The sequence below is a fragment of the Leiobunum rupestre genome, chromosome 3 (assembly GCF_980474605.1).
Source record: "Leiobunum rupestre chromosome 3, qqLeiRupe1.1.hap1, whole genome shotgun sequence".
Taxonomy (NCBI): domain Eukaryota; kingdom Metazoa; phylum Arthropoda; class Arachnida; order Opiliones; family Sclerosomatidae; genus Leiobunum; species Leiobunum rupestre.
In genome coordinates this window covers 66,727,613-66,752,470 of record NC_143386.1, presented here as the reverse complement: position 1 = coordinate 66,752,470, position 24,858 = coordinate 66,727,613, and the positions used below count along the sequence as shown (strand labels likewise).

At 34.9% G+C, this 24,858-nt stretch overlaps 1 protein-coding gene across 1 annotated transcript; it reads left to right on the top strand.

Annotated features, from left to right (window-relative positions):
• The first annotated feature begins 5,796 nt into the window (after nt 1-5,796).
• On the top strand, nt 5,797-21,332 carry LOC149954418 (chymotrypsinogen A-like). The gene is made up of 9 exons (XM_090170334.1): nt 5,797-5,907; nt 9,479-9,621; nt 11,648-11,888; nt 12,455-12,565; nt 16,146-16,359; nt 18,125-18,251; nt 18,690-18,825; nt 19,681-19,820; nt 21,052-21,332. The coding sequence occupies exons 1-9, from the start codon at nt 5,850-5,852 to the stop codon at nt 21,214-21,216; spliced, it is 1,335 nt and encodes a 444-aa protein (XP_090026460.1). The 5' UTR covers nt 5,797-5,849; the 3' UTR covers nt 21,217-21,332.
• Nucleotides 21,333-24,858: the final 3,526 nt, after the last annotated feature.

Sequence of the window (24,858 nt, the reverse complement as noted above, 5' to 3'; positions counted from 1 at the left end):
TAAAGCATTCAAACCCGATAGTCGCACAGTTCATCTTTGATTGCTGAAGTTCCAATTTAAGTGATCTGGCTTTCAAATTTAACTCTTTTGGCAATCATATTTACCTGAAATGGCGTTCAAATGTGCGTGATTTAATATTAAAATTTAAGTCTTTTGACGTTCAAATTTAAGTGTTCCGGTGTTCAAATATAGGTTTTAAAATTCATATTTAAGTCTTGGGTCGATCATATTTACCTGAGATGGCGTTCAAATGTGCGTGATTTATTATTCAAATGTAAGTCTTTAGGCGTTCACATTTAAGCGTTCCGGTGTTCAAATATAAGTCTTTTGGCGTTCAAATTTAAGTCTTGGGTCGATCATATTTACCTGAGATGGCGTTCAAATGTGCGTGATTTATTATTCAAATGTAAGTCTTTAGGCGTTCACATTTAAGCGTTCCGGTGTTCAAATATAAGTCTTTTGGCGTTCAAATTTAAGTCTTGGGTCGATCATATTTACCTGAGATGGCGTTCAAATGTGCGTGATTTATTATTCAAATGTAAGTCTTTAGGCGTTCACATTTAAGCGTTCCGGTGTTCAAATATAAGTCTTTTGGCGTTCAAATTTAAGTCTTGGGTCGATCATATTTACCTGAAATGGCGTTCAAATATGCGTGATTTATCATTCAAATGTAAGTATTTAGGCGCTCGATTTTAAGCTTTCCAACGTTCAAATATAAGTCTTTTGGCGTTCATATTTAAGTCTTGGGTCGATCATATTTACCTAAAATGGCGTTTAAATGTGCTTGATTTATCATTCAAGTGTAAATCTTTGGGTGTTCAAATTTAGGTATTTAGAAAGGAAAAAAGTAAGCTTACAGCATTAATAAGTTCATAGTTTAGAAAATACGTTTTTATTGAAATTTAAACTTTATTCTTTAAAGTAAATTGAAGTGTATTCTAAAGCATGATCAATAAACTTATGGTTATTCTGTAAGTCTATCGAAAATGTTTACTACTGGCGACGAAACATCCGTTGTTACAATTTTAAAACCCACTTTCTGGAAATTCTCCTCCATTGTTTTTCTCAAAGAAGTCGGATACCCAAGTTGAAACGTATAGTATCCAGAAAACTAGGATGCGACTGCCATTCTTATAGAGTTAACGTCAAATGAAACCCCGTCAATTTTAACCTCCAGGGAGAATTGAATATTTCTCTAATGTTTTCATTTTGGAATACTATTGTCGGTGTATTCACAATTGGAACCTGTATGAAATATAAAAATATAAATTTTATAAAATATAAAACCGCATGCTTTAAAAAATTATTCTCACTTTAAACGTGAACCATGAAACTATGTGGTAACTCACCACTTCAGTATTTATTGTGCCATTTACGGCAGTTTTCCGAGAGCACATACTATCTAAAGTTTGTAGAAACGGAAGAAGGAAATTGCATACTAAGCAGTTCTCTTCTTTAATAGTAGATGGCGCGTCAGTCACTGCATTTGCGCAGATCGTGTTACCGAAGTGGTTAATTATCTTGATTTTTATTTAGTGAAGGCTGAAAAGCTTTTTCTAAAAACGCCAACAATTAATTTCGAGTTACCAGGTTTTGGATAACAGGTAGCGAAATAAAATGAAACTTAAATTCCCAATTTATATCAAGTATATTTCTGTTTAAAATCTGTAGAGTCAATAGTTTTTATTTCAACACTAAACGTTTACTAGTGTTTAAAAAATCTGGTTCCATAAGCCTAACGTAGCCATTGTGTGCCGGAAGCGGGGAACCCTATATTTTCTTTAAGAACAAATAATTTCATTGCTTAATTCTAAGCCAAGAATAATATAAAATTAGAATAGCAAAACAAATTGATATTTACCAGCTTGTTAAAAGGTCCCCTCGTGGAGTCGTGGTAGTTACTAGTTGAATAACAAAGTAGGCCAAGGCTTAATACGACTGGGGAAAAAATGGCCAAGTCCCACGATGGCATGCTTTAAAGTAAAAGCAGGGTCTTTTTGGAGTGGGTAGCGACGCATCGCTGCCAGGTTTTAAAACGCAAATGATGCCAGGCCGGAGCGCTACCGCAGCCGTTACGAGAAAGCTGGGCTGAAGATCGAAAATTATTGTAAATAAGCTCACATTGCACCAATTATGGTGCAGCCCAAATTTCTTCCTAAAATTATTGATTTGTATCATAATTATGGTAGGTCTGGCAGCACTGTAGCGACGACTGCCCCTCAAAAAAATTTCGGCATCCGGACCGAAGGCCGTAGTTCGGAGTAAGTCTCGAGAACAGAAGGGGGAGAATACCTTGCCTTCTTCTTTTGAATCTCTTATCCTCTACCCGTTGGTCAGCGCCTTCTTCCGAAAAATGGTTTTAAATTATAAAATGAATTTCAAAATTTTGTAAATTTGTGCTACTATAGGGTTAAAGTAATATCCATTTTAGATTAATTAATCGTTTCGTATTTTAAATAGCTCAGGTCGATCACTTTTGGTATACAATATTAAGGTACCCTGACTGTGGTTTTCGACGGTTAAGGGCGCCGTCGGTCGGTAAAACAAGTTTGTTTAATTGGATTAATTTAAAAATAAGGTATATCCGCTATATACAAGTTACTACACATGGATCTTAGCCAAGAGTCAGAGTTTTTTAATTCTTTAGGCATTATCCGCCTAAATCCAGTGATCCGGGTGCGATTCCAGACCGTTCAAATATTGCTAATTAAAATAAAAAAAATTGCACTTAATTTTCTTTAAAAAAGCTCAGCTCAAATTTTATTATTAATTATTTAAATATAAATAATGTATAAAAAAACTATTAAAGAAACAATTACCACTACCACAATTAAAAAGCATAAAGAATGGCAGAGAAACAGGGGCGTAGGAACCGGGGTGACAGGGGGCAATGGCCCTCCCTAGAATTTTGCTGGGAGAGGCAACTAATTTGTTATTGCACCCTCCAACTTTTTGGTCAGTTGAAATCTTCAAAAGGCTCAAATTCTCATTTTAAAAGCATGTAAAGCTTATAGAACCTCAACTGTGTTTAAATTTTCCCGCTAATTTGCATAGTAGTAAAAAGTACATATGCATTCGAAGAAACTACACTCCATTAAAAATTCAAAACCCTTCTCTAACCAAATTTTCGTTTCTCCCCCCTACAACTTCTAAAACGTTCCTACGCCCCTGCAGAGAAACGTCAAAGCTTTATGTTTAAAAGAAAGTGTCCGGTGCAGTAAGTGTCGGTGGCTCAACGATAAAGCACTCGCTCGGAGTGCAGAGCGCCATGAGTTCTATTCTCGGTCGGTGGATTTGTTATTTAATTAATAATACACGAGTCACAAAATTTCAATTTCTTCTGCGCAATAATTTAAATCGAACCCAAAATCTCGTAATTTTTACATAAGAAGCGAAAAATAAAACACTCTTAATGTACGCTTTTGATGAAACTGAATTTCTAATTTTCAACGAGGTGAATTAAGAATCGATGGTTCTTTGGTAGAACGCCCGCCTGTCATGCAGGAAGACTCGGATTCGAAACCCGCCCAATGCGATCCGAAAAAAAAACCTAGACCATGAACATTTGATGGAAACCTTGCCGTATGAACGTTTAGACGTCCAAAGCATCGCGAAAGATTTTTGCATGCAGAGGCTTATGGGATTTCGTTTTGTTTCAGCAAACCGTCGTCTGCTAAAATTCGGCTGCTTACAAAGTCGCTTGGATACACTATAACATTGTAAGTTCACGTAAGCGTCGTCACTTTTTTATAGCAGACGACACAGCAGCCGAGAGCTCACTCGAAATTTGGCCAACCTTGAGATTTTATTTTGGCCGTACTTCACGAGATCATGTGACCAACGATCTTTCGTGGAAACAACTGTTAAATAGAATGGATGTAGAACTTGTAGTCAAAATTGAACGCCAGGATGACTGGTGAATCGAACTTGAAAGGTTTTTTTATTAAATTTGAACGCCAAGGTGACTGTTTATTCAAAATTGAAAGGAATTAGTAAAATTAGAACGTCAATTTGAAAGCTTTTTTAAAATTGAATGGTAGAGGTTATTCAATTTTGAAAGAAATTGAATGCTATTTTTTTAGAGTGTTGGCTGACATATTTCAGCTTAAGCAGGTGGTCCAAGCAGCAAATGCTCTTACCCATGTCTTCTAGAGGTGCACGGTGGTGACAGTGGCTCCAAGGGCATCTTCCCTAGTAGTCATCTCGGCGTTGAAGGGTCAGTCGAGCTGATTCCGGTCGCTATGCCAGTCTCGGCCCTCATCCCAATCTTTCCCCCGAAAGCGTCGGGATCAATCAACCCGACGAATTTGGAGTCTCTCCTATTGGGGGATAACGATGCCTCCCCCTCGATAGTAGTGACGAGTACGCTTGACTCTATTGACCAACATAGCCTTGCACCCGACGCCTAATTTTTGGGTGGAGTTGTGTTATTTCACATGTGCAATCGCCAATGTAAACTTTGTCCATAACAGCCATACCCACGGCTTCAGAGAGTTATCTCGGCGTTTTGGGGCATCGCTGCTGCGGAAGACCAATAGTCCAAGAACCCATGACAAAATAAGCATGTGATAAGGTACACGATGGGTCAAGATATTTTTTAATTAGGTTAGTGATTTGTAACAAAGAACTGTTTGTCTTACGGGTCAAAGTGGGGGCTTTCCGGAAATACGAACCACGTGACGTCACTTCCGGTGACCTTGAAAATTGGTATGACCCGATATTGGTATCATTCGATTGGTCTCAACGTGCTCTTACCAAATATTGCTAAATTAACCTTCAAATCTGAACAAAACGGCGTATAAGACTAAAAAACTAATTTTGAGCCCCTCCCAAATTTACATGTATAAGACAAAATTAGTTTTTTAGTCTTATACGCCGTTTGGTTCAGATTTGAAGGTTAATTTAGCAATATTTGGTAAGAGCACGTTGAGACCAATCGAATGACACCAATATCGGGTCATACCAATTTTCAAGGTCACCGGAAGTGACGTCACGTGGTTCGTATTTCCGGAAAGCCCCCACTTTGACCCGTAAGACAAACAGTTCTTGGTTAAAAATCACTAACCTAATTAAAAAATATCTTGACCCGTCGTGTACCTTATCACATGCTTATTTTGTCATGGGCTCTTGGACTACAAGATGCCTTATCCTCCCACGCGTAATCCACCTTTGGAGACCACTAACCCGAATGGCTAAGATCTGGGTTAAGTCACCGGTGACGTGAAATATTGCGTCGTTCAAGGAGGCCCACTATATGAGGGACGTCGGGACACTAGAGAAGAATCTCTTTTAGTTCCGGAGTGCGACCAAGTCGCCTTAACATTTTTCAGCCTTCTCTCTTCTAGAGAAGTTTGTTTTGTTCTTTCATTTATGCCACCCCAAAGTCGGTTAATGTATGTAAGTTTTAGTAAAAAAAGAGTGTTTTACAGTTTACCTCTCGTACATGGTTAAAGCATAAGCTGACCATTTCTAGGCAGGGTTTCTCTCTTAATATAGAAGAAATATATTAACCTACTAACTTTCATGAAAAAATATAGTTTTGGTTTAAGATAATAGTTTTGTTTAGTGGTCATGTTAACGGGCCTGGAGTCTAGATGTTCTTAATAGCATATACACGCTTACCTTTTACGCTCTGAAGGTTATGGGAAAATGAACACATGTTTTGTAAGTTCTTTTTATCTTTTAATCTAACCATGACAAATGTGCATAATTTATTGATGAGAATCCAACTTCAGGTTACACAGCTGTTTAACCAAACTGATAATTATTATATTAAGATATATTGTTAGAAACTGGTTTAATTTTCCACGTGCCAGTCGATTAAATTGTAGATTTCCGGTCGTAAAAAAATGAAAACCTTACTCATATGTGTATTCTTTCTGGAAAATGTTATTGTCCTAGTTTTGGGTAAGTTACGTTTTGCAATTAACTTTCGAATAAATAGAGCAGCTTGCATTGGCCGGGTCTGAAAGTAGTAGCCAAATTACAGGTTCTTTTTTTTCATTGCCTAATAAGAGATAAAACGTTGCGTCGTGCCCTGTTTTTCAGGTCTTGGATTAATAGAAAAATTTGGCTGATTTCTATTAAAATTATGTTAGAAGGTTTAACTTAATTTCGCATAGTTTACATCTTTTAGTATAAATCAAAGTATTTATTAAAATCAAAACTAGAAAGAATACCGATAAGTTTGGTTATAATTTTAAAACGAAATATAGTAATTAAATCATAAGGAAGACAGTTTAATTTTTGGTACTTCAAATTCAATCAAACTACAGAAAACCCATTCATTATCTCGGAAAATATTTTTCTTATTTTAAATTCCGTCAGAAGTCTTTAATCAACTCGAACGGAGATTGTATGTAAAATTGAATAGTATCAGGGTCCAAAGGTATGTATAAGATTTGAAGAAAAAAAAATGTTGGCTTGACCTTCCTTTATAATTAAGGGTGAATTGCCCTTCTTTTTACCTTGAGCGTTCGAAGCCATCTTAGAAAATGTTCTACAAAATCACCGGTTTTATGACGTTTCGCTTGATCTTTTACCAATAGTTTGTCGTAGAAGCACGATTCAGTTTTAATGATTAGAGCGATACGTGTTTGAAAAACATGATATTTACATGTAGATATATATTTGATGCCGTAAAAACCTACAAGTTATGATTTTCCATAACATTTTACTGGTTTCATTAATTTTTATACCTATGTCTGTTTTTACCAACATTTCTTGCTAAGAATGCATTAAAAATGACTGATAAGCAAAATTTATTAGTATTTTACAAGTGCATAATGGGGTAGAGAAAGTTTATATTTTATGTGATCAATAGTAAAAGAAATCTGAGTATATCACAATTGAATCTTTGGTAACTGAAGTGAAGCGAGGTAGGAGTGAAGCGTAACTAAAGCTTTCTTCAATAGGCCAAAGTATGGGCAGTCTTCGGAAGCTATATCAGCAGAATTCACAGATGAAATTGATTAACTTAAAATAAACCATTTTTTTTTGGTTTGACCTCTTGGGTCATAACTTTTAACCATGGTCCGTCCCATACATAAATGTGTAAGCACACAAAAGCTAGCATTATAAGAACAGACTCAACAGACTCATTTCACCTATAAATCAAGGGATATTCAAGTCCACTGGTTTAAATCAACTGAAATACACGTTATGTTAGAAAAAAAAACATAATATTTTGGTCTTTACAATTACTTAGCTGGAGCTATGTTGTTCCTTAATTGTCAATCTCTCTTAACGTTAATAACTTAAATGTTACTTTGTTTAGTAAACATATCGATTCAATTTTAGTAGTTTGCTATTTATTAGCAAAAACATTTATGAATCCTTATTGGCTTTCTACCTTGGGTCAATTCATTTTTGATAATAACAGATAATAAAAAATACTGTAATTTAAATTTACATTTAAGACTATAGTATTGTGGATATTATATAACAAATGGTGATATAATTAATTAAATTTGTATTCTTTAAGTTAGTAGAATATTACATGATATATTTGGTGTTCATATTCCTTTGTGTATTGTTTTAAGCGTGGGAATACAATAAAAGGTCTGCTCCTTTATGATGACCAGATGAAGATAAAATGTATGTCCTTTACATCTTTTGTTTAAACTGTTAATTACCCTGCAACCTATTAATTGAAATATGAGATACCATTATATAAACTCTTAAAAGAGAAGCCTTCAAATTAGCTTAGCTCGTATCACAATTCACTCATTTACAGAGGATTATACCGTAGAATATTTAATTATTTTTTTTTGTTATGCTTTCAGCATTTGAAAATTTGCGCAATCCCTATGGTTCACTAGTAAAATTTATTTAAAATGTAGCGATCAGCAATTTCTATAATAAAATGTTGCCAAAAAACGGTCACCTATAATTATTTACGAAATATTTGAAACTTTGAAAAATCATAAATTGTTGGTATTTATACGAATATATATTAATTAATAAATAATCTTACATATGAAAGGCAGTAGTTTTACCCTTACGCGAATGCATTTTAAAATTAAACGAAACACGAAATTATTGCGTAAGTACTTATAATTTAAAATAAAATAATCTTGTAATTTATCTCTAAAATGGACGGTTTATAAAATATGAAGCGAATTGTCATCAAGCAGGTGTTTTTGTAGGCAGTAAAGATAGCTCACGCCGTACACTAGAGCATACCATCCTAGATTTTTCGAGTATTTTCCTCTAATTTCTAGACTAACTGGCTAAAAAAACAGTACCTTTGCAATCGTATCATCAGCACTAATCATTTAAATTATATAAAAAATTCTAACTGGAAAAATCCGAAAAGAAGTTCTAAAAAGGAAATAACGTACTGAAAAATAATTCTTATCATACTTTCATCCAAAAATAGAATTTTAAAGAATGTGAACCCATGTACGAGAGACCAATATAAAATATAAAACTCTTTATTGATAATAAAATATATAATTACCAGTTACGCATAGTTGGAAAGAGAAAAAATGATAAAAGAAACAAACCCCTTTAAGAGAGGAAGGAAAATCGTAGGTCTTTACGTTGTTGGCTCCAGAAAAAAAAGATGCACTTCCTTGCCGCGGCACCCCTATTTATAGGGGTCCCCTCGGATGACGCCACCGTCCTCTAAACCGATTGGCTAGGGGAAAAAGCCCGCCAATAAATCTTGATGGACCTTCTGAGGTGCAAAAAAGCGTCACCGGCGACTTCACCCCGCTCATAACCTTTTGGGTCAGATGTAGCCCCCTTTCGGATTATTCCAAGAGAGAGACGACGCGAGCGAGGATGAGTCGTCTTGGCCCTCCCTAGCAGCGTTCGCCCAAAACAATGAGATGTTTCTCCGAAGTAAAGGGAAAAGCGGCTAGGGACAAAGCCTACATTTGCGGTTGCAAATGCGGGCTTTACAAGAAATAATTTTCTTTAAACTTTTTGTCTAATTAAAGCCCGGGTTTGAAGCCACGAGCATAGTATCGGCCAAAGCATGTTCTTCATTAGATTTGCAAATAGTGACTATTGGCACGATGGTTTGCTGGTTGCAGCCCCTCTACTGGTCGATTTTGTTTTTTTTTAAATCACGCCCTCTTCCTTATTTCCAAAATTTTGTACTTGCATATTTTCCAAAATTGCAAATTTCACACTATTTAATAGTTTTTATCATCAGTCCCACAAATTTTCTAGGTATTTTGAACGTCCCTTATTGATATTATGTGCTGCATTTAGCCTATCACAGGGGCACATATTTTTATTTTTTTACTTTTTTCCAATGGTGTGCCCCCCCTCCCCTAGAAACAAGATCCGGGCTAAGACACTGAGGCGTATAGGACTAGGATTGTAATCCGGCCACCTGAATTAATGGCTTTAAAAGTCGCTTTATGACTTGGGCCAAAGGTGGTGCCTGGGGTATTAGCCTATCTGTTTATTACTATTTGTTATTATACTTTCCCTTGATGACTTCTGTTATTTATTTATTATTAAGGAAATAATAGCTACCTAACGGATAACTGTTTAACTGGAGGTAAGAGTATTCGAGGAGATGTAACATCAGGAGTTCTCAGTAGTCCGCCGACATCGTCCTCAGAGAAAAGTTGCTTGTGGAGTATCAGGATTCCAGAAAACAAGGTAAACAACGAAACAATATCTGCGTTCAGTAAGGCCAAATAGAAAATAAACCATTTCTTAATAAATATTTCGTTGAGGACGTTTTCTCACGTGAGGTTATATCTGGCAAGACTCAAGCGATGAAATGCAGCTTGCCTAAGAGTACCTCACGTTCCAAATACCTCAAGCGGGCATCATGGTCACATTTATCTCTAGCAAAAAAAAAGGGAATCGAAATCGTCAGCCACTTGTGTGTTAGGGAAACAATGAGATAGTGGGCTCTTTCGTTTTTTTGAGAATTAAGGATCTTACTCTTTGACAGGGTTGCCACGCGTCAGGGAAAACAGGGAAATCAGGGAAAAGTCAGGGAATTTAAAAATGGGCCTAAAAAGTCAGGGAAATGTCGGGGAATTTTAAGAATTGGTGAAAATCCAGGGAAAAGTCAGGGAATTTAATTTTATCTGGGCACTTTTTGAAGGTAATTTAACTCTAGATGTATGACAAATTCCACGATTATCATTTATTTCCTTGAAAGTTTGGCTAATTTTTTCAACATTGCAATAACCTTTTTACTGAAATATAAGGCCATCTAAATTTATTAACTTCTGATAAAAGTAAAATATAAAAGAAAAAATTTGGCTTTAATAAGTCTGGGAAAATCTCTTAAAATGGTCAGGGAAAACAGGGAATAGTCAGGGAATTTGAATCTGAAAATTTCGTGGCAACCCTGTTTGAGCATGATGAATAGGGATTGCAATTGCTGGATCCCTCATCCAGCAATCCAGCTGGATCAAGCGCATTTTTCGGCCTGCTGGATCCAGCACGTGAATCGCGATTCGCGCGGCGCGAATGGCACAAAAGTGAACGTTGCCGCTTCGATAGGTGGGCTACGGTCCTGCGTGAGACAAGAGTCCATCGATACCATTTGTTTCTTGAGATTGTACTTCCAGAAAAGTTTAAAAAAAGGCCTCTTGTATTAATGTATGTGGTTTAATATTTAATAAAATGTTGCTAGTTGCCAGTATTTACAATAGTCTGGTTTTTTTGTAATTGTCTGCCTTATTCTTCCAAGATGTGAACAAGAATCTCCTTAACTAGTTGGTGTAGATAGATACCCCCAACCCACGTGCGTTACAAATTATACAAACGTGATTGATTTAATCCATTAAAATACTTCAAGACTTATATTTTATAAGTCCTAATTCTAATATAACTTTACCATAACCGAGTTCCAGAGGAGGGGTTTTACCATTTTTTTTGGTGTGACTGTTGGCAAAGTGTATTCACCGCGTTGGCAGTTTCATGAACTTTGGAAAAGGTTCACCAGGGCAAAACCGGTGTAACGGCTAAACTCCTCGTATTCGAATTCATGTTTTTGCAATGTTTTGTTTACTGTGTGTTTGTGTTCAAACATGGGCGAATGTTGTGTGTTCTGTATGTATGGGGCTTCTTCTATTTTTTTTACTTTTGGGACGGGTCGAGTGCTTAGGGTTACGGTAAATTATGTTGCAACGATATTTATACAAACAACTTTGGGAAAAGTCCGTCTTCCTTTACGTTTTCATGAACTCATTAACGTCATTTATTCTATATTATTTATTATATATATTATTTATTAAGGAAGATTTTTGTTATTTATAGATAAAATTAAAATTAGTACAGTACGACAGCCAGGTAACGCTAGCATCGCCTTTCAAAAAAAAACTCCGGTTAGTTCTCCATGGAAAACCTCCGAGAAGATGTATATTTTGGCTTTCTAACTTGTTGGGCATTTTTGATAAAATTCTTTTGTTTTTTGAAAAATATATAAATTGCTGGATCCGCGTTGGATCCAGCTGGATTGATGTCGGTCCAGCAAAAATCCAGCTGGATTGAAAACCCTGCTGGATTGCAATCTCTAATGATGAAGAAATAGACAATTACTGAAGAACGTCTACTCTTTTCCCTAAGTTTAAATAAAAATATTATTGATTTCACGATGTGTGTAACTCCGCTTTCCAATTGTTAAAATGTGGTTATAACTTCTGCATTTGTGATTTCGTTTTAGCATCTTAAACTGGAATTTACAGAATTCGATCTGAAAGAGCAACAATTGTGTCCGAATTCGAATGTGGATATTACTAGCCAAGGTATCACTACTCGTTACTGTGGAAAGGAAGCGCCAGCTCCCCAGCTTTATGACGGTCCTCAATCTGTCATCATTTACCACAGCCTCGGAAGAGTTCGCGGTGAAGCAGATGGTGCGGGAATTACGATAAAATTTCAACAAATTGACGATTCGCAAGTTGGTAAATATTGACACAGCGCCTAATTATAAAAATAAATAAATGTTAAAGTAGTTGGATTAATAACCACGCTCGGGAAAAGAACAATGCTATATCATTGACGTTGACGTTGGTTAAAAAAATTCCTGGTTAAGTTAAAGAATTGTAATACTTATTGAATGGAAGTGTTAACAAAATAAAAAAAAGTAATAAAGCCTAGAAGATTATAATTAACTTGGAGAATAATATTTGTTTTTTGATTGGTGACTAATCGAGTTTAACCCAAGACTTTCATAAGTACGAAGGCATTCTGTTAACTATGAAGTATTCAATATTAGCTTTATGCATAGGCCAGTTATTGTCGCTATATTTGCGGAACGATACATTGAATCCAAGTCCAAAATAAACCGCGAGTTTAACTACGTCTAACGGCTTTAAACGTGAAAACAAAGCCCAGGGATTTTTACTCATTTATAAAACATTTTATTGTAATATTAAGTATTTTACCCGGTGTTTTTGACATTATAGCAGTAGAGGGAAATGGATATATATCTTAGATAAATGTTAACTTCATATTTTTCAATTTATAGAGAGATGCGAAGCTAGTGGACTGTCTTGCAGAAATGGGCGGTGCGTGAGAAAGGAAAAAGCTTGCGATGGCGTTGATGACTGTCTGGATGGAACAGACGAAGAAAAATGTGGTGAGTACTTTTATCACTAGGTACTCTACCGTGTCCCTGAAGAAATTGCACTCTTTCGAATTAAGCGTGAGCTTTGCTTCTCTGACAACGTCTAAAATGCTTCTAATGCGGCCCATACCAATCTCCACAGTTGAACATCGAGATATTATATCATCCATATAAGCCATAACGATCGTATTTAATAAATGTAATAATACTCAGTTTATCCTTCTTTGGAATACAGCTGGTTGGATTGTGAGTCCGAAAGGTACCATCTGGGGTAACAAATCTTTTTTTCCCTTGAGTCCTTACTTAATGGGATCTGCTAAATCAAGGCTGATAAAAAACTTTTGGCCTTGTATCCGTTCTATTTGATCTTCCATGCTGAAATTGGGTATGCGTTCCCTTTTCTTATCTTATTCAGCGAGCGCAAGTCTATACAGAGTCGTTTCTCGTCATTTTTCTTTACTGCTATGATTGCGCTTCCGTAAGGTTAATTAGATTCCGAGATGATATCAGCTCCAAGCAGTTACAATATTAATAACTTAGTTCCATTAAGTTAGTCTTTTATAACTTTATATCTTTTCTTAATAAAATATTGGGCATAACTTTAAAATTATCGCTAATTCCAGAAGATTTTGAACGAGATATGAAGTAATAACAAAATATCAGTCAGTGCTAAAATTATAAAATGTACAATAATATCGTCGAAACATTCTGAAATTTTCTCAAGATTAGTTGACCCTATTACAATAGTACAATTTTTGTTCAATTCCAAAGATATCGAACAAAAGAGAAGTTGGTGAAAAATACAGTTAAAATTATCTTTCGTTACTGGTGAATATTGTAATTTAAATTATTTGTGGTGCCAATTAGTTTTTGCCGGTAGTAATTGAAATAATGAGGTGTAATATTAAAGTGACGTATAAAATATTAACGAGAGACGCATGTGGTCATCGACAAAGGTAGTGGGGGAGGGTGGCTCAAGTAGTTCATTAAATATAATAAAGAAAGTGTGTTGATAACCAAAGGCTTCTATCATTAGGAGCCCATTCACGGTATACATAGTAATTGGCAATAACTGGTGGCTTTATTGGGGAGTCAGGGTCCGCCTCTTGTAACCCATAAGGGCGGTGCCGCACTGGGAGACGGTAGCTCTGATCAAAAGGTCCTATATCCACCTCCGACTTCGGTCAGGTATGAGCTGGAAACTGAGCTTCGGCTCAGGCTAACGGAAAGGGTCCAGGCAAACTGGCCACCTCGGAGGATTGTGTAGCCTGCTGTGGGGCGGCAGGCCTCCGTATAAAGGCATGGTGGTCCTGTTTCCCGGCTTTTTGGTGCACACCGGGATCTCCGGTGCCAGCTGTGACGGGTTATGTGAACCGCTGTGTACCTGTCGTTCCCCTTTAGAGATTATTTCTGAAGTGAATGACTCTCTACCTAGGTAGGTAGGGTTTCGGCTGGAAATACTAGAGCATCCACACTTATTCCCACTGTTGTGTGCGAAGTTTAGGTTGGTCGTCCCATTGTTGAATCTTCTGCTGGGTTGAGTGGCTAGCGTCAAAGGTGAGACCGTCAGTAGTAGGGTACTACTACCCAGTGCTGGATTTGTCACCTGTCTGTGCTGTGGACGCGCTGGCACTATGATGATAGACCTCCAGTGGTGTGGGTTTAATCTAACCAGTACACCGGGCTATAAATTCTGACACATGTATACATAGTAATTCATGCATTGACATCAAAATCTGGAAATCGAAATGAATAAAAAATCCCTATTCTAAACTTAGTTAAACTTATTTATCAAAATGTGTGTAATCATGCATAAACTCACGTATTTATATCGTAAAATAAAGAGTTAATGAGGTAAGTGAAGTTCTAATAAAACCAAGGCTTAGTTGTGAATAGGTGCCGGGTGCAGCGAATATACATCTATTACAAAAAATTTCAATCAACCTATCTACGACTGAAAAGCCTAAGCCAGTGTTGTAATTTTTTTATGGTACGGCTAAGCTTGTAAGCCCTAAGTTTATCAATTTATGTAACAATTTAGTCTATTAATTTATCTATTAATTTTATGGTACGACGAAGCGTGTAAGCCCTAAGTTTATCAATTTATGTAACAATTTAGTCTATTAATTATTAATAAAATGCAAACTTATGGGCATAATTTTTTCAATTTGAGACTTCATACGTACGTTAGCGGTTATACAGTATACTTGTTGGTTTTCTTAAAGCCATCTTAAAACAAATGTTGCCGTCTTGGATTTTCTTGGTTACATTGAATGATCTGGGTTTTCCACCTTAGCCAATAAACTAAAGTATTCTTTAAACTAGAAGACATTTATATAAATAAATTGGTTTAGATTTTTGGATCGATTACCATGTGTAGCGTATAAAATGTGGTGTTAAGTTATTTTAAGGTGCAGCTCAGGGCTACTTTGACTATTTAATGCTTTCAGTTACGTGTTTCGCATTTTCATTAATTTTTGTTCGTCCCAAGTCTTAACTTTCCTAAGAGATTTGTCTGGTAAAGAAATTTCAGCGAATTCATTGCGGTTTCAAAACCCATCTCCTTTTCTTAAGACGCGACGATGCATCAAAACGCTTTCAAATTTCATTGGCTACCGAAAACGGCATCTTGATTCTTTCCAGGGTCCACGGAATTCGGAAGCCCATTTCTATGACTATTTTGTGCGGAATATTTTCTTGGTTAAGATCAGTGATTCCCAAATGGGGCTGCATAAAACCCCAGGGCTTCAATTAAAATACTAGTTTCAACAGAACTACTGAACATTTTTTTAAATGAGGTTTCCACTATAAATTTGAAACTGAACGTAGGGACAACGGTTTATAACCACTTATACTATTATTGTGAGTTTAAACTGGCAAACCCTTCGCTTTTATTCATCAAAAGAGTAGAAAGCCCGCAGGATAACTTAGGAAATGTAGAAGGAACTTTTCCAAAAACATCAGTTTAATTTTCAACTATATATCAGCAAAAATGAAGTTAAGTCCCGATCAAGGGTTTCAGGCCGTTTTCTCTTGGCGGCCATTTTGTTTATATTTTAGGTAGAGATCTGAGTGGGGGCTTTTTAGAAGCTATACCTTCACGAAAATAATATGCAGAGACAAAATAATGCGCTAGCACCATTTGGGCGCGAGAAATAGGGAAATCTTTCCAAAATGACGTCACGAAAATATTAAAAAATATATCGTGCCTACACTTGTTCGACTCGTGATCCCACTCAGAAACCAACTCTAATTTCATTTTGCAAATTGTATTAGAACTTTTAACGTTATTGAAGAAAAAGTAAGGACGAAAAACATGAAATTTAACCCTAATTTAATTTTTAAGTGAAACATGAGGACCCGCGAAAGAACGTAAAACATTTTCACTTGAGACCATGATTTTTGGCTTCACGCCAAAAATAACTTCGGAATGTCATACCCATGTTTTTGGGAGAAACTTAGTCTACCAGTATTTTCTAGTTCTGGGTTATTCATTATGGATATCCAAACAACATCTTCTAATAATTAAAGAGTTAAAATATTTATGGAAAATTTTAAAAACTTTTTTAAAACTTTTTTTTATCAATTGCAGGATATAAAACGGAGAGTCCCAAAGTTTGCGGTTTGCCTAAAATAAAACCGGACATGTTTGGGCAGGATCGCATCGTCGGCGGAGAAGAAGCTATAGCCGGAAGCTGGCCGTGGCAGGTGTCCATTCAGAAGTGGGACATTTTTCCGAGTGGTCATGTTTGCGGGGGTAGCTTAATAAACAACTATTGGATCGTCACTGCGGGCCACTGCTTTGAGTAAGAATATTTCGTTTCAAATTTTAGCTCTTTCAAATTTATGTGTGATTTATTAGTTAATGGTGTTCAATGGGCATATAATCGTTTGAAATTCTGAAAAATATCTTGTAAAATGAAAGAACTGTTGCATAGCTGGCGCAAAATGATTTATGTCTTAAGATATCAATAGTTAAACCGTTTCTAAAATGAACCTTATCAACAATGTCTGATTGTTTAATTTAATTTCATAAAAATTTGTCTACCAGGCCTTTTTTATTGCAGGCTAGCTTAATTTCTGAGATATTTATCACGATGATAAAATCAAAAATAGAATGACAGAATAATCTGACATTTCTTTTTCCTTTTTTTGGTGTCTGCGCTATTTTGTAAGATTTATTTTATATATTTACTTTAAGAATTTTAGTCGTAAAAACGTACTTAAAAAATTTATGGTCTGCATAGGAACCCAAAAAAATTTAGATACGAATATATTAGCCTATTTTCTCGGAAAATATTCTTAAAAATTATTTAAATAATTCGTAGAAATTATCTAGATAATTCTTAAAAATTATAAGATAATTCTTAGAAATTATCTAGATATTTCTTAAAAATTATCTAGGTTCTTCCTAGAAATTATCTAGATTCTTTTTAGAAATATTGGTAGAAGAATATATTACTTTACAAAATTAAGTCTATAAACAAAATTATGTTGTACTTTAAAATAATTATAACTTTTTTCCATTATTTATTTCTTTACACAATGATAGTTGGCAATTCGCTTTTTCGATAAAACTCTTTTAAGTTATTTAGAGAAACCATTACAGTTTCTTTTTTAGAATTTTTAAAAGAATACATGTACTCTATTTGCTCTAGAACCACTTTGATCCTCTATAGAACTCTATAAGAGTTCTATACGATTTCCTAAAGTATCATTAGACATTTTATGTAAGAGTGGTGTACGAACTCTTCCAATTGGTCTTTATTTAGGAATTGAACAAGCTAACTTGTAAATTGTTTCGCTTAAAGCGCCATTTGTTACAACTCCTGTGAACGATAATATAAATGAAAATTTCCCACTTCACAATGGTGAAACTATATGAGTACGGAAACTGAATGGCATTTAGTGTAAATTAAACATAAATAAAAAATAAATAAAACAGAATGACTAATTTGCCTTCAACAATTCTGACTTAATTTTAAAATTTTAAAGATGGTTGGTTTGAGCTTTTGTGAGAGGGCCCCAGGGTTGGCACAATTTTGCCCAGGGTGGAAAAAACCGCGGTTTTTTCTACCTATTGTTTTCCTGTTAAAAACCGTGTGGAAAATCGTATTTCCATGGTTTTTCCACCTCTAGTGGAAAAATTCAATAAAAATTAATTAATAAAAGCAGTATATTCTTCTATTCTATTAACTCTTCTTTTGGCCTTTCTTTTCATCTCCTAATTGCAATGGCCAAATTAGTCACTTAATAGATATACCAATGATTAATTTAGCATGAAAAGAGTTTTTTCCACTTTTTTCCGGTTTTTACCAGTATTTACCACATGTCCTGGCAAAAACCTGTTTTTGTTAACCCTGTGAGAGGCCTAAATAAAAATTTATTTCTTCTCACTTGATGAACTCTTGACGAGTTAGAATAATTAACACAAGCCAACATTTTCACAGTTTTAGCAACCAGTGTCGTAGCGAGGAGTGGGCAAAGTCATGAAGCCCGCCAGCGAAACACTCAATCGTTCAATGTATTTCCTCAAGTTTGAACTTTGTGTAAATCTTTGTTTTTCCAAAGGCGTAGGAAAGGATCCATGGTGAGGATTAAACTGGGAGATCACAACACATTCAAATCGGAAGGCAATGAACTGACTCGTTATGTCGACAAAGTAGTTATGCACCCAAGCTATGATCCAGAGCCAAAGGTAATTTTCAAATCGTTTATGTACATTAATACTATAAGTTTATATATTTCTTACGTTATTGTTTTGACACAAGTGCGACATCGCGCGTTGAGGCTAATTTACCAAATAAGTTTCGGTACTTTTACTTCTGGAAAATATGTTTTGTTCATAGTTAAAATTCAGTTAGTTTAACATTTTACATCGTCAAGCTTTCGATGATTTTTTACTGTAATGCAGTGTACGTTTTGATGATTTATTGGAAAAATCGTTAACATTTAAAACTTTCTCGGGTCTGCGTAGGTGCTTGTGTTTGTTTTATGGTGTAGTTGAATATTTCTCCCGTAAAAGGTATATTGTACACTAATGATTATACAACCTTTCGAACAAACAGATTGTTAATTAATTAATTAATAATTATTATTTTTATCAATTGTCCCTTTGAAACGTTACATTCCTTAGAACGACATAGCGCTGTTGAAACTAAACGCTCCAGTTAACTTCAAAGAGAATATATCACCGGTGTGTTTACCATCAATCGAACAACCGTTACCAGACGGAGAGTCGCTCTTCATGACCGGTTGGGGAGACACTATGAGTAAGTACTTTCTCTAATTTAAACACATTTGTCTGGACTGGTACAAGTTAGCTTGCTTAAATATAGGAGCAAAAAACACAGCACCCCACACAAGGAGAACGCAACCCGTCGTGTATTTACTGGTGTACAATTTTCATTGGTTAGACGCTTTAGCGCCTGCTGCCGTCGGAAGGGGAAAAATTGGAAACGGTCTCCCCCCCCCGTTAAACGTTCAGCGTAAAGGCTCGTCCTATGAAATTTGTACACAACACTGCCTTAGCGGGTTTAAAGGCTAGCTGCGTTCTCTTTGTGTTTGTTGCTCCTAGCTTATATGAATTCCAATTCGGTATTTACTGAAGATACTTCATTAGAACCAAAATTGCGAGCACTATCTTCGGCGTACTTTCTTTCCAATTCCAGACGTTTGGACTTTAATCTGGAAATAGAGCCAAAAATTCATAAGTTGAATGACTTCATAAGTATGTTGTACAAAAATAGTGGGTCCTTAAAAGGCCATATCATTCTTCCTCAATTTGCTTTTCATATCCAACTAAACACTAAATAATTTTAACCGAAGGCAGGGTATTTTATGTTAAGGCAGAAAAATATTCTGCTTGATAAAGTGATAGTCGGAAGTATTATAAGATATGAGTTAGGATAAAACAAGAATCTATTGAGGTTCCTCGGAGCCATTAAGAAAATTAATCCTGTGACCATTATCTTATACTTTGTTCAATTATGAAGGTACAAACACTGGATATTGCACATTTCACAAATTTCAATCTTTGGTTATTTTAAATATTAATCATTTTTATTTAATGAAAATTAACAAATTGAATTTGAGATGGACATTTAAGAACCGGATAATATCTTTAGCTGAAAGGGAAACGGACGTGCTCCGGCAAACATCGGCACCATTACTAAACTGGACCAAGTGCAACGAGTTGTACCTTGGAACTGTGTCGGCGAAAACACTCTGCATTCTTAATCCTGGAGGAGGAAGGAGTACTTGCATGGTAAGATCAGGAAACAGTTAAATTAATAATAATAAATAAATCAATAAATAAAGAATAACTCATGATTTAAAAAAATTGTACTTTTTAGCACTATTTCTACATAAGATGATAGTGGGATTTTAATACTTCATGGGAAATATAATGCTTTATGTGAAAACATTACTCAACGGGAAATTAATACTTCATATCAAAGTTCTCACTGGTTTCTTTTGACAAGTACTTATGTTGATTTGTAGAAAAAATTACTAATTTAGTTTACTGATCACCTGAAAATCTATCTGTTTACCAAAGCTTTAAGATTTAAATTGAAAGAGTAACGCCCTCTAATGGGAACATCAGAAATAATATATAACTTCACAAAACATACATATAGTACATCATAGAAAAATACATATTATATCATAGAAAAAAATACATATATTAGGTCATAGGAAAAATACATATATTACATCATGGGAAAGATACATATATTATATCATATGAAAATACATATTACATCATATAAAAAATAAATATATTACATTAAAGGAAAATACATATAACATCATTGGAAAAATACATGTATTACATCATGGGAAAAATACACATATTACACCATAGGAAAAACATACATTAAATATAATGAAAAACCAATTACATTATAGGAAAAATTCAAAAAAAGCATCATTGGAAAAATACATTTTTTACAACTTAGGAAAAATACATGTTAAACCATAGGAAAATACATATATTACATTTCAGGAAAAATACATATATTACATCATAGGAAAAATACATATATTACATCATAGGAATAATACATATATTACATCATAGGAATAATACATATAAAACATCATAGGTTTCATAGTCATATGGCATTTCAACCTTAAGAGCTTTTGTCCCATACTTAATGTATTGGGTATTGTTCAATTTCGGTAGGATTTTTGTGAACTAAACCAAAACCTTTAAATGTGTATTTTTTAAATGTAATAATTTTCCAGAAGAATTAATTATACGTCGGCTCGACCAGTTTCGCTTCTCATGAAACCCGATTATTTTCTTAAGACCATTGTATTGAGTTAATTAAGTACTTTCAATGAAGAAGGCCACGTTATGACTCGGGAATTTTACACCTTAGTTCTTTAAATAAAATATTTTTTGGCAATTTATTTTCTACATTTATTAAATTAAAGGATTTGGGAAATATCTGATTTGATGTTTGTTGTTAATATCCTGATTTTATTTTCAGGGCGACAGTGGTGGACCTCTCGTGAAATACGTCAATGAGAAATGGACTTTATTTGGAATTGTATCTTGGGGCCATAGAATTTGCGGCACCGAAAGAGGACCTGCAGTGTTTACGGACACCAGACAATTCCTGGATTTTATTAAAAGCACAATTGACGAGGAATGACTGTTATCAATAAAGTTAACTTAACCCGTAGTTAATGTGTCAATTCATTAATTTTCTGTAATTCAAATAAAACTTGTATTTTGAATAAATTAAATAATAAAATGTTCCAAAGCCTAGCAACGTTCAGCTAACGTCCAAATAACAGCTACAACACGCCTCAAAACGTTTTCCCAGCATTCACATTCATCTTGAATTTGTTTTTCCAATTCGGGTTTCAACCCAGCAGACCCTTGACCTTGTTTGCGATTCATAGAATCTCATAAAGCAATGCTTTTTTCATGATGTTCAATTAATTACTAAATGTGATAAACCTCTGGGAGCAAACACTTTACAAACAAAGCAATAAACTGATCCTGTTGTTGGTGAATATAAAAGCCACTCTCTCTCTTGTAATATTCAGCATTGGGTTTTGTCCCAATAAAATATTTATGTGAGCAGTATCTTACATATTTGCCACTACTGAATTGTCTGTAAGAGTTTTTCAATGAGCCATTGTGATGCTGTCATTGACTGGGTCCACAAAAAATCTAATATATCAGGTCATCAGTAGAGAATTCATGCCACAAACCCGGATCATTTTCTTTATTTACTTCCTATTTCACAGACTGGATCATTTGAATATCACTACCATGGTAGCTTTTTCGTAGGCCCTAAAATCTCATTCATAGGCCCTAGGCACTGTGTTTAAAGTGCCTTATGGTAAATACTGCACATTAAATAGGGCAATGTTGAAATTAAATTTTTTTATTTCATTGCTTTTGACGATGGGGTCGAAACATATTTCAATTGGAAATTTCTAACACCGGCACCGTTTCTCCTGCTAAGGGAAACTTGCTGCTGCACGAAATAGTAATGTTTTCAATGATAGATAAATAATAAGCTTTATTCTATTGTGGTTCTCTCAAGTTATAGAAAGGAAGGGGTAATAATAAAAATCTGCTTCGTAAAACACGTACAATTTCTCTAAGTTAGTAAATTTTTCTAAACCTTTCTACTGATGTCCATTGATGTAGACAGAAACCGAAAAGATTGGGATTGTTTAAATTAAATCGTGATTTAGAGTCCAAAATCAAGAAAAAAAGATATTTCAACATGATTGAAGGGACACCCGGCCAACGGCTCACTCTGAAAATTTGGGAGTTCTGTTTGCATTTATTAATATGAATTAACTGAGGTTTTGTACCTTTTTGAAGTCTACGTTTTTCGATATTTTATATTTGTTTTAAAATTCTTTTAGGGATTAGAATAACCGTGACCAGCGCGTAGACGTGTCGATGACAAGAACATGACTAGACAAAGACACGCTGAATACCAAACTAAAACCAGATAGTTGCGCCTCTACTCGTAAATACAAGATTCGTAATTTTTGTTGAAGAAAAGAAAACTCCTCTTATGCGGCGTATGTAAGAAATGCAAAATATAATCAGAGTCAAATATATTAACTTGGTACAAATCGTATTATCTTAAACTAGAAATGCGTAATAGTTTTCGGGAAGGTATCCACATAATATTTACTAATTAATTATCTACTAAATTAATTTTAATTCATTTAGCTATTTTCCAAAGCGGCCATTTTTCAAGATGATGGACTTCTAAACGGTTAAAAATTGTGCTGCTGGAAGTCAAATCGTCTTGAGGGCCAAATATAAATTCATGCAAAACGGCTTACTTGTGAACCAATATGTGGCATATTTTTTGTACCGTTGTACTATTTCCAAAGCAAATAATTTGAACAATTATTTCTCAAATATACTTTGGTGAGAAAAATTATTTTAAACATAACAAAAACGATTCCTTGATATGAAAATAAAGATAATCGACCTATTATTATTTGCAAGAGCAAAAAGGGGAGTGTGTAGCTCTTAAAACAAAAATTACCTTCGCTTGCTACCTTGTTTGAGGAGCTCAATCTTTTCAAATTTCCCCACTCATTACTGTTTTGTAGTTTTTCTATTATGCTCCTGTAACTTTCACTTTCGTCTTACTCAAACTATGAATAAAAATTACTGGGTTTAATTTGATACCTCGCATTACCATTTTGACTTGACATAAACCGTAAAACTCCAGGCAGGCAGACTACTACAAAGCTTAGCAGACACATGACGAAATATCCCTTTCATCTCAATTTCGTAATTGAAAATATGAATTTACTATTAACATGCCTTTTGTTTATAAATATAATGTAACATTAATATTTCATATAAAACAATCATTAGCTCGGTTTTAAATTAAAATTAAAAACGAACTATTTTTTGAGCGCATGGTAACAAAAAAACGAGATACTTACGAAAATGTGAAGAGGCTTGTGCGGGAGAGGGGGGGACTGCTATTCTCGAGGATTTTTTTTGCCCCTCAATCAAGGCAACGCGCGCGCTCGGCGAAAAGCTTCACTCTCCCCTATTTTCTCTTGTTATTTGCCAGTCGTTTTCGTTAGTTCATATCGAGTTTGCAAAAATATCCCGTCGATTTTTCACGATCTTCAAAAAAAGTTATAGGCATTGAAATTAAAATAATTCTGAATAACTTTATTTGCACTAGAGGGCGATAGCATTTAAATTCGGTTGTGTCTTTGCCCACTCATTTAAAAATGGCGGTCGAAATACACAAATTCTATTTTAAGCTAATTCTTGAACAATTGAAATGCCAAGTAAATAATCATTTGTTGTACTTATTACTATTATTATTATATACAAAATACCGTTTATGTGTGAAACCACTTTGGCAAATGAGTTCTAAACAGTTTTTATGTGCTGGCGTCTGAAAACGTTCTCATTTAACATCTATATACGGATGAAACTATCCCTTTGTCCGAGGCACTATAAAAGCGCCAGTCAGACACCATTTAATTTCGAAAAGTAAGGCTAACTTTGTGTGGCCAAGGTAAAAGGTGAAAGATTTAGTGTAAGCAATATTTAGCCGATATATAATTTGGAAACTTTTGGGGTCACCTGAGACTAACTGGGACTACTTACAGCACTATTATACATTTATTTTAAGCAATTAGATTTTTAAGTTATTTAGTTTCGTTAGTAGATATTCAAACTTTCCATAAGTTTATTCTCGCATTGCTGATTATAAAATGCATTATTTCAGCAACGAACACGGCGGAGCTGATGGCGAAACTGTACGTGAGCACCACGAAAATAGCCTTGACACTTGTGACGCTCAGAGACTGGACTTTTTCGGGAGGTGTTTTCCATAACATCAAGTTGAGAGTGTAGCCTTGGTCCAAATTCAGGTAGCCCAAAGCTTTCGTTTCGAATATTCGCATGACCCTTAAAAGTAAATTGAAACATGTTTTAAAGGGGAAGCTAGAGAATCAGTTTTTACCACAATATTTCCCATTGGAAGGGAATAGCATGACGTGTGATGTCAAATTAATGACATTTATATTTTTGCCGATAGCAGTGCTATTTATATTTTTTATTTAAAATTTTTTACGAACCTCTATTTCCAGAAACTATGAGTTTGTTATTAATAGAGCAAACACGGGAGCGTCGACGCAAAAAAAAATACTATTAATCGAAATACATAATTTTGGGGTCGACGCTTATTGTAACAGCATTTTTGTAAAGCAAAAGCCCAAGCCAAATGTAAAATTCGGTCCGTGCTCTTACAGGTGTTCCTTCTGGCTTAGTGTAA

What these genes read in the sequence shown, in the direction of transcription:
- LOC149954418 (XM_090170334.1), top strand. Translation starts at nt 5,850, where the DNA reads ATGAAAACCTTACTCATATGTGTATTCTTTCTGGAAAATGTTATTGTC. An exon ending in TGTTATTGTCCTAGTTTTGG is followed by an intron (nt 5,908 to 9,478) that starts GTAAGTTACGTT and finishes TTTATTATTAAG; the next exon opens with GAAATAATAGCTACCTAACG. An exon ending in GAGGAAGGAGTACTTGCATG is followed by an intron (nt 19,821 to 21,051) that starts GTAAGATCAGGA and finishes TTTTATTTTCAG; the next exon opens with GGCGACAGTGGTGGACCTCT.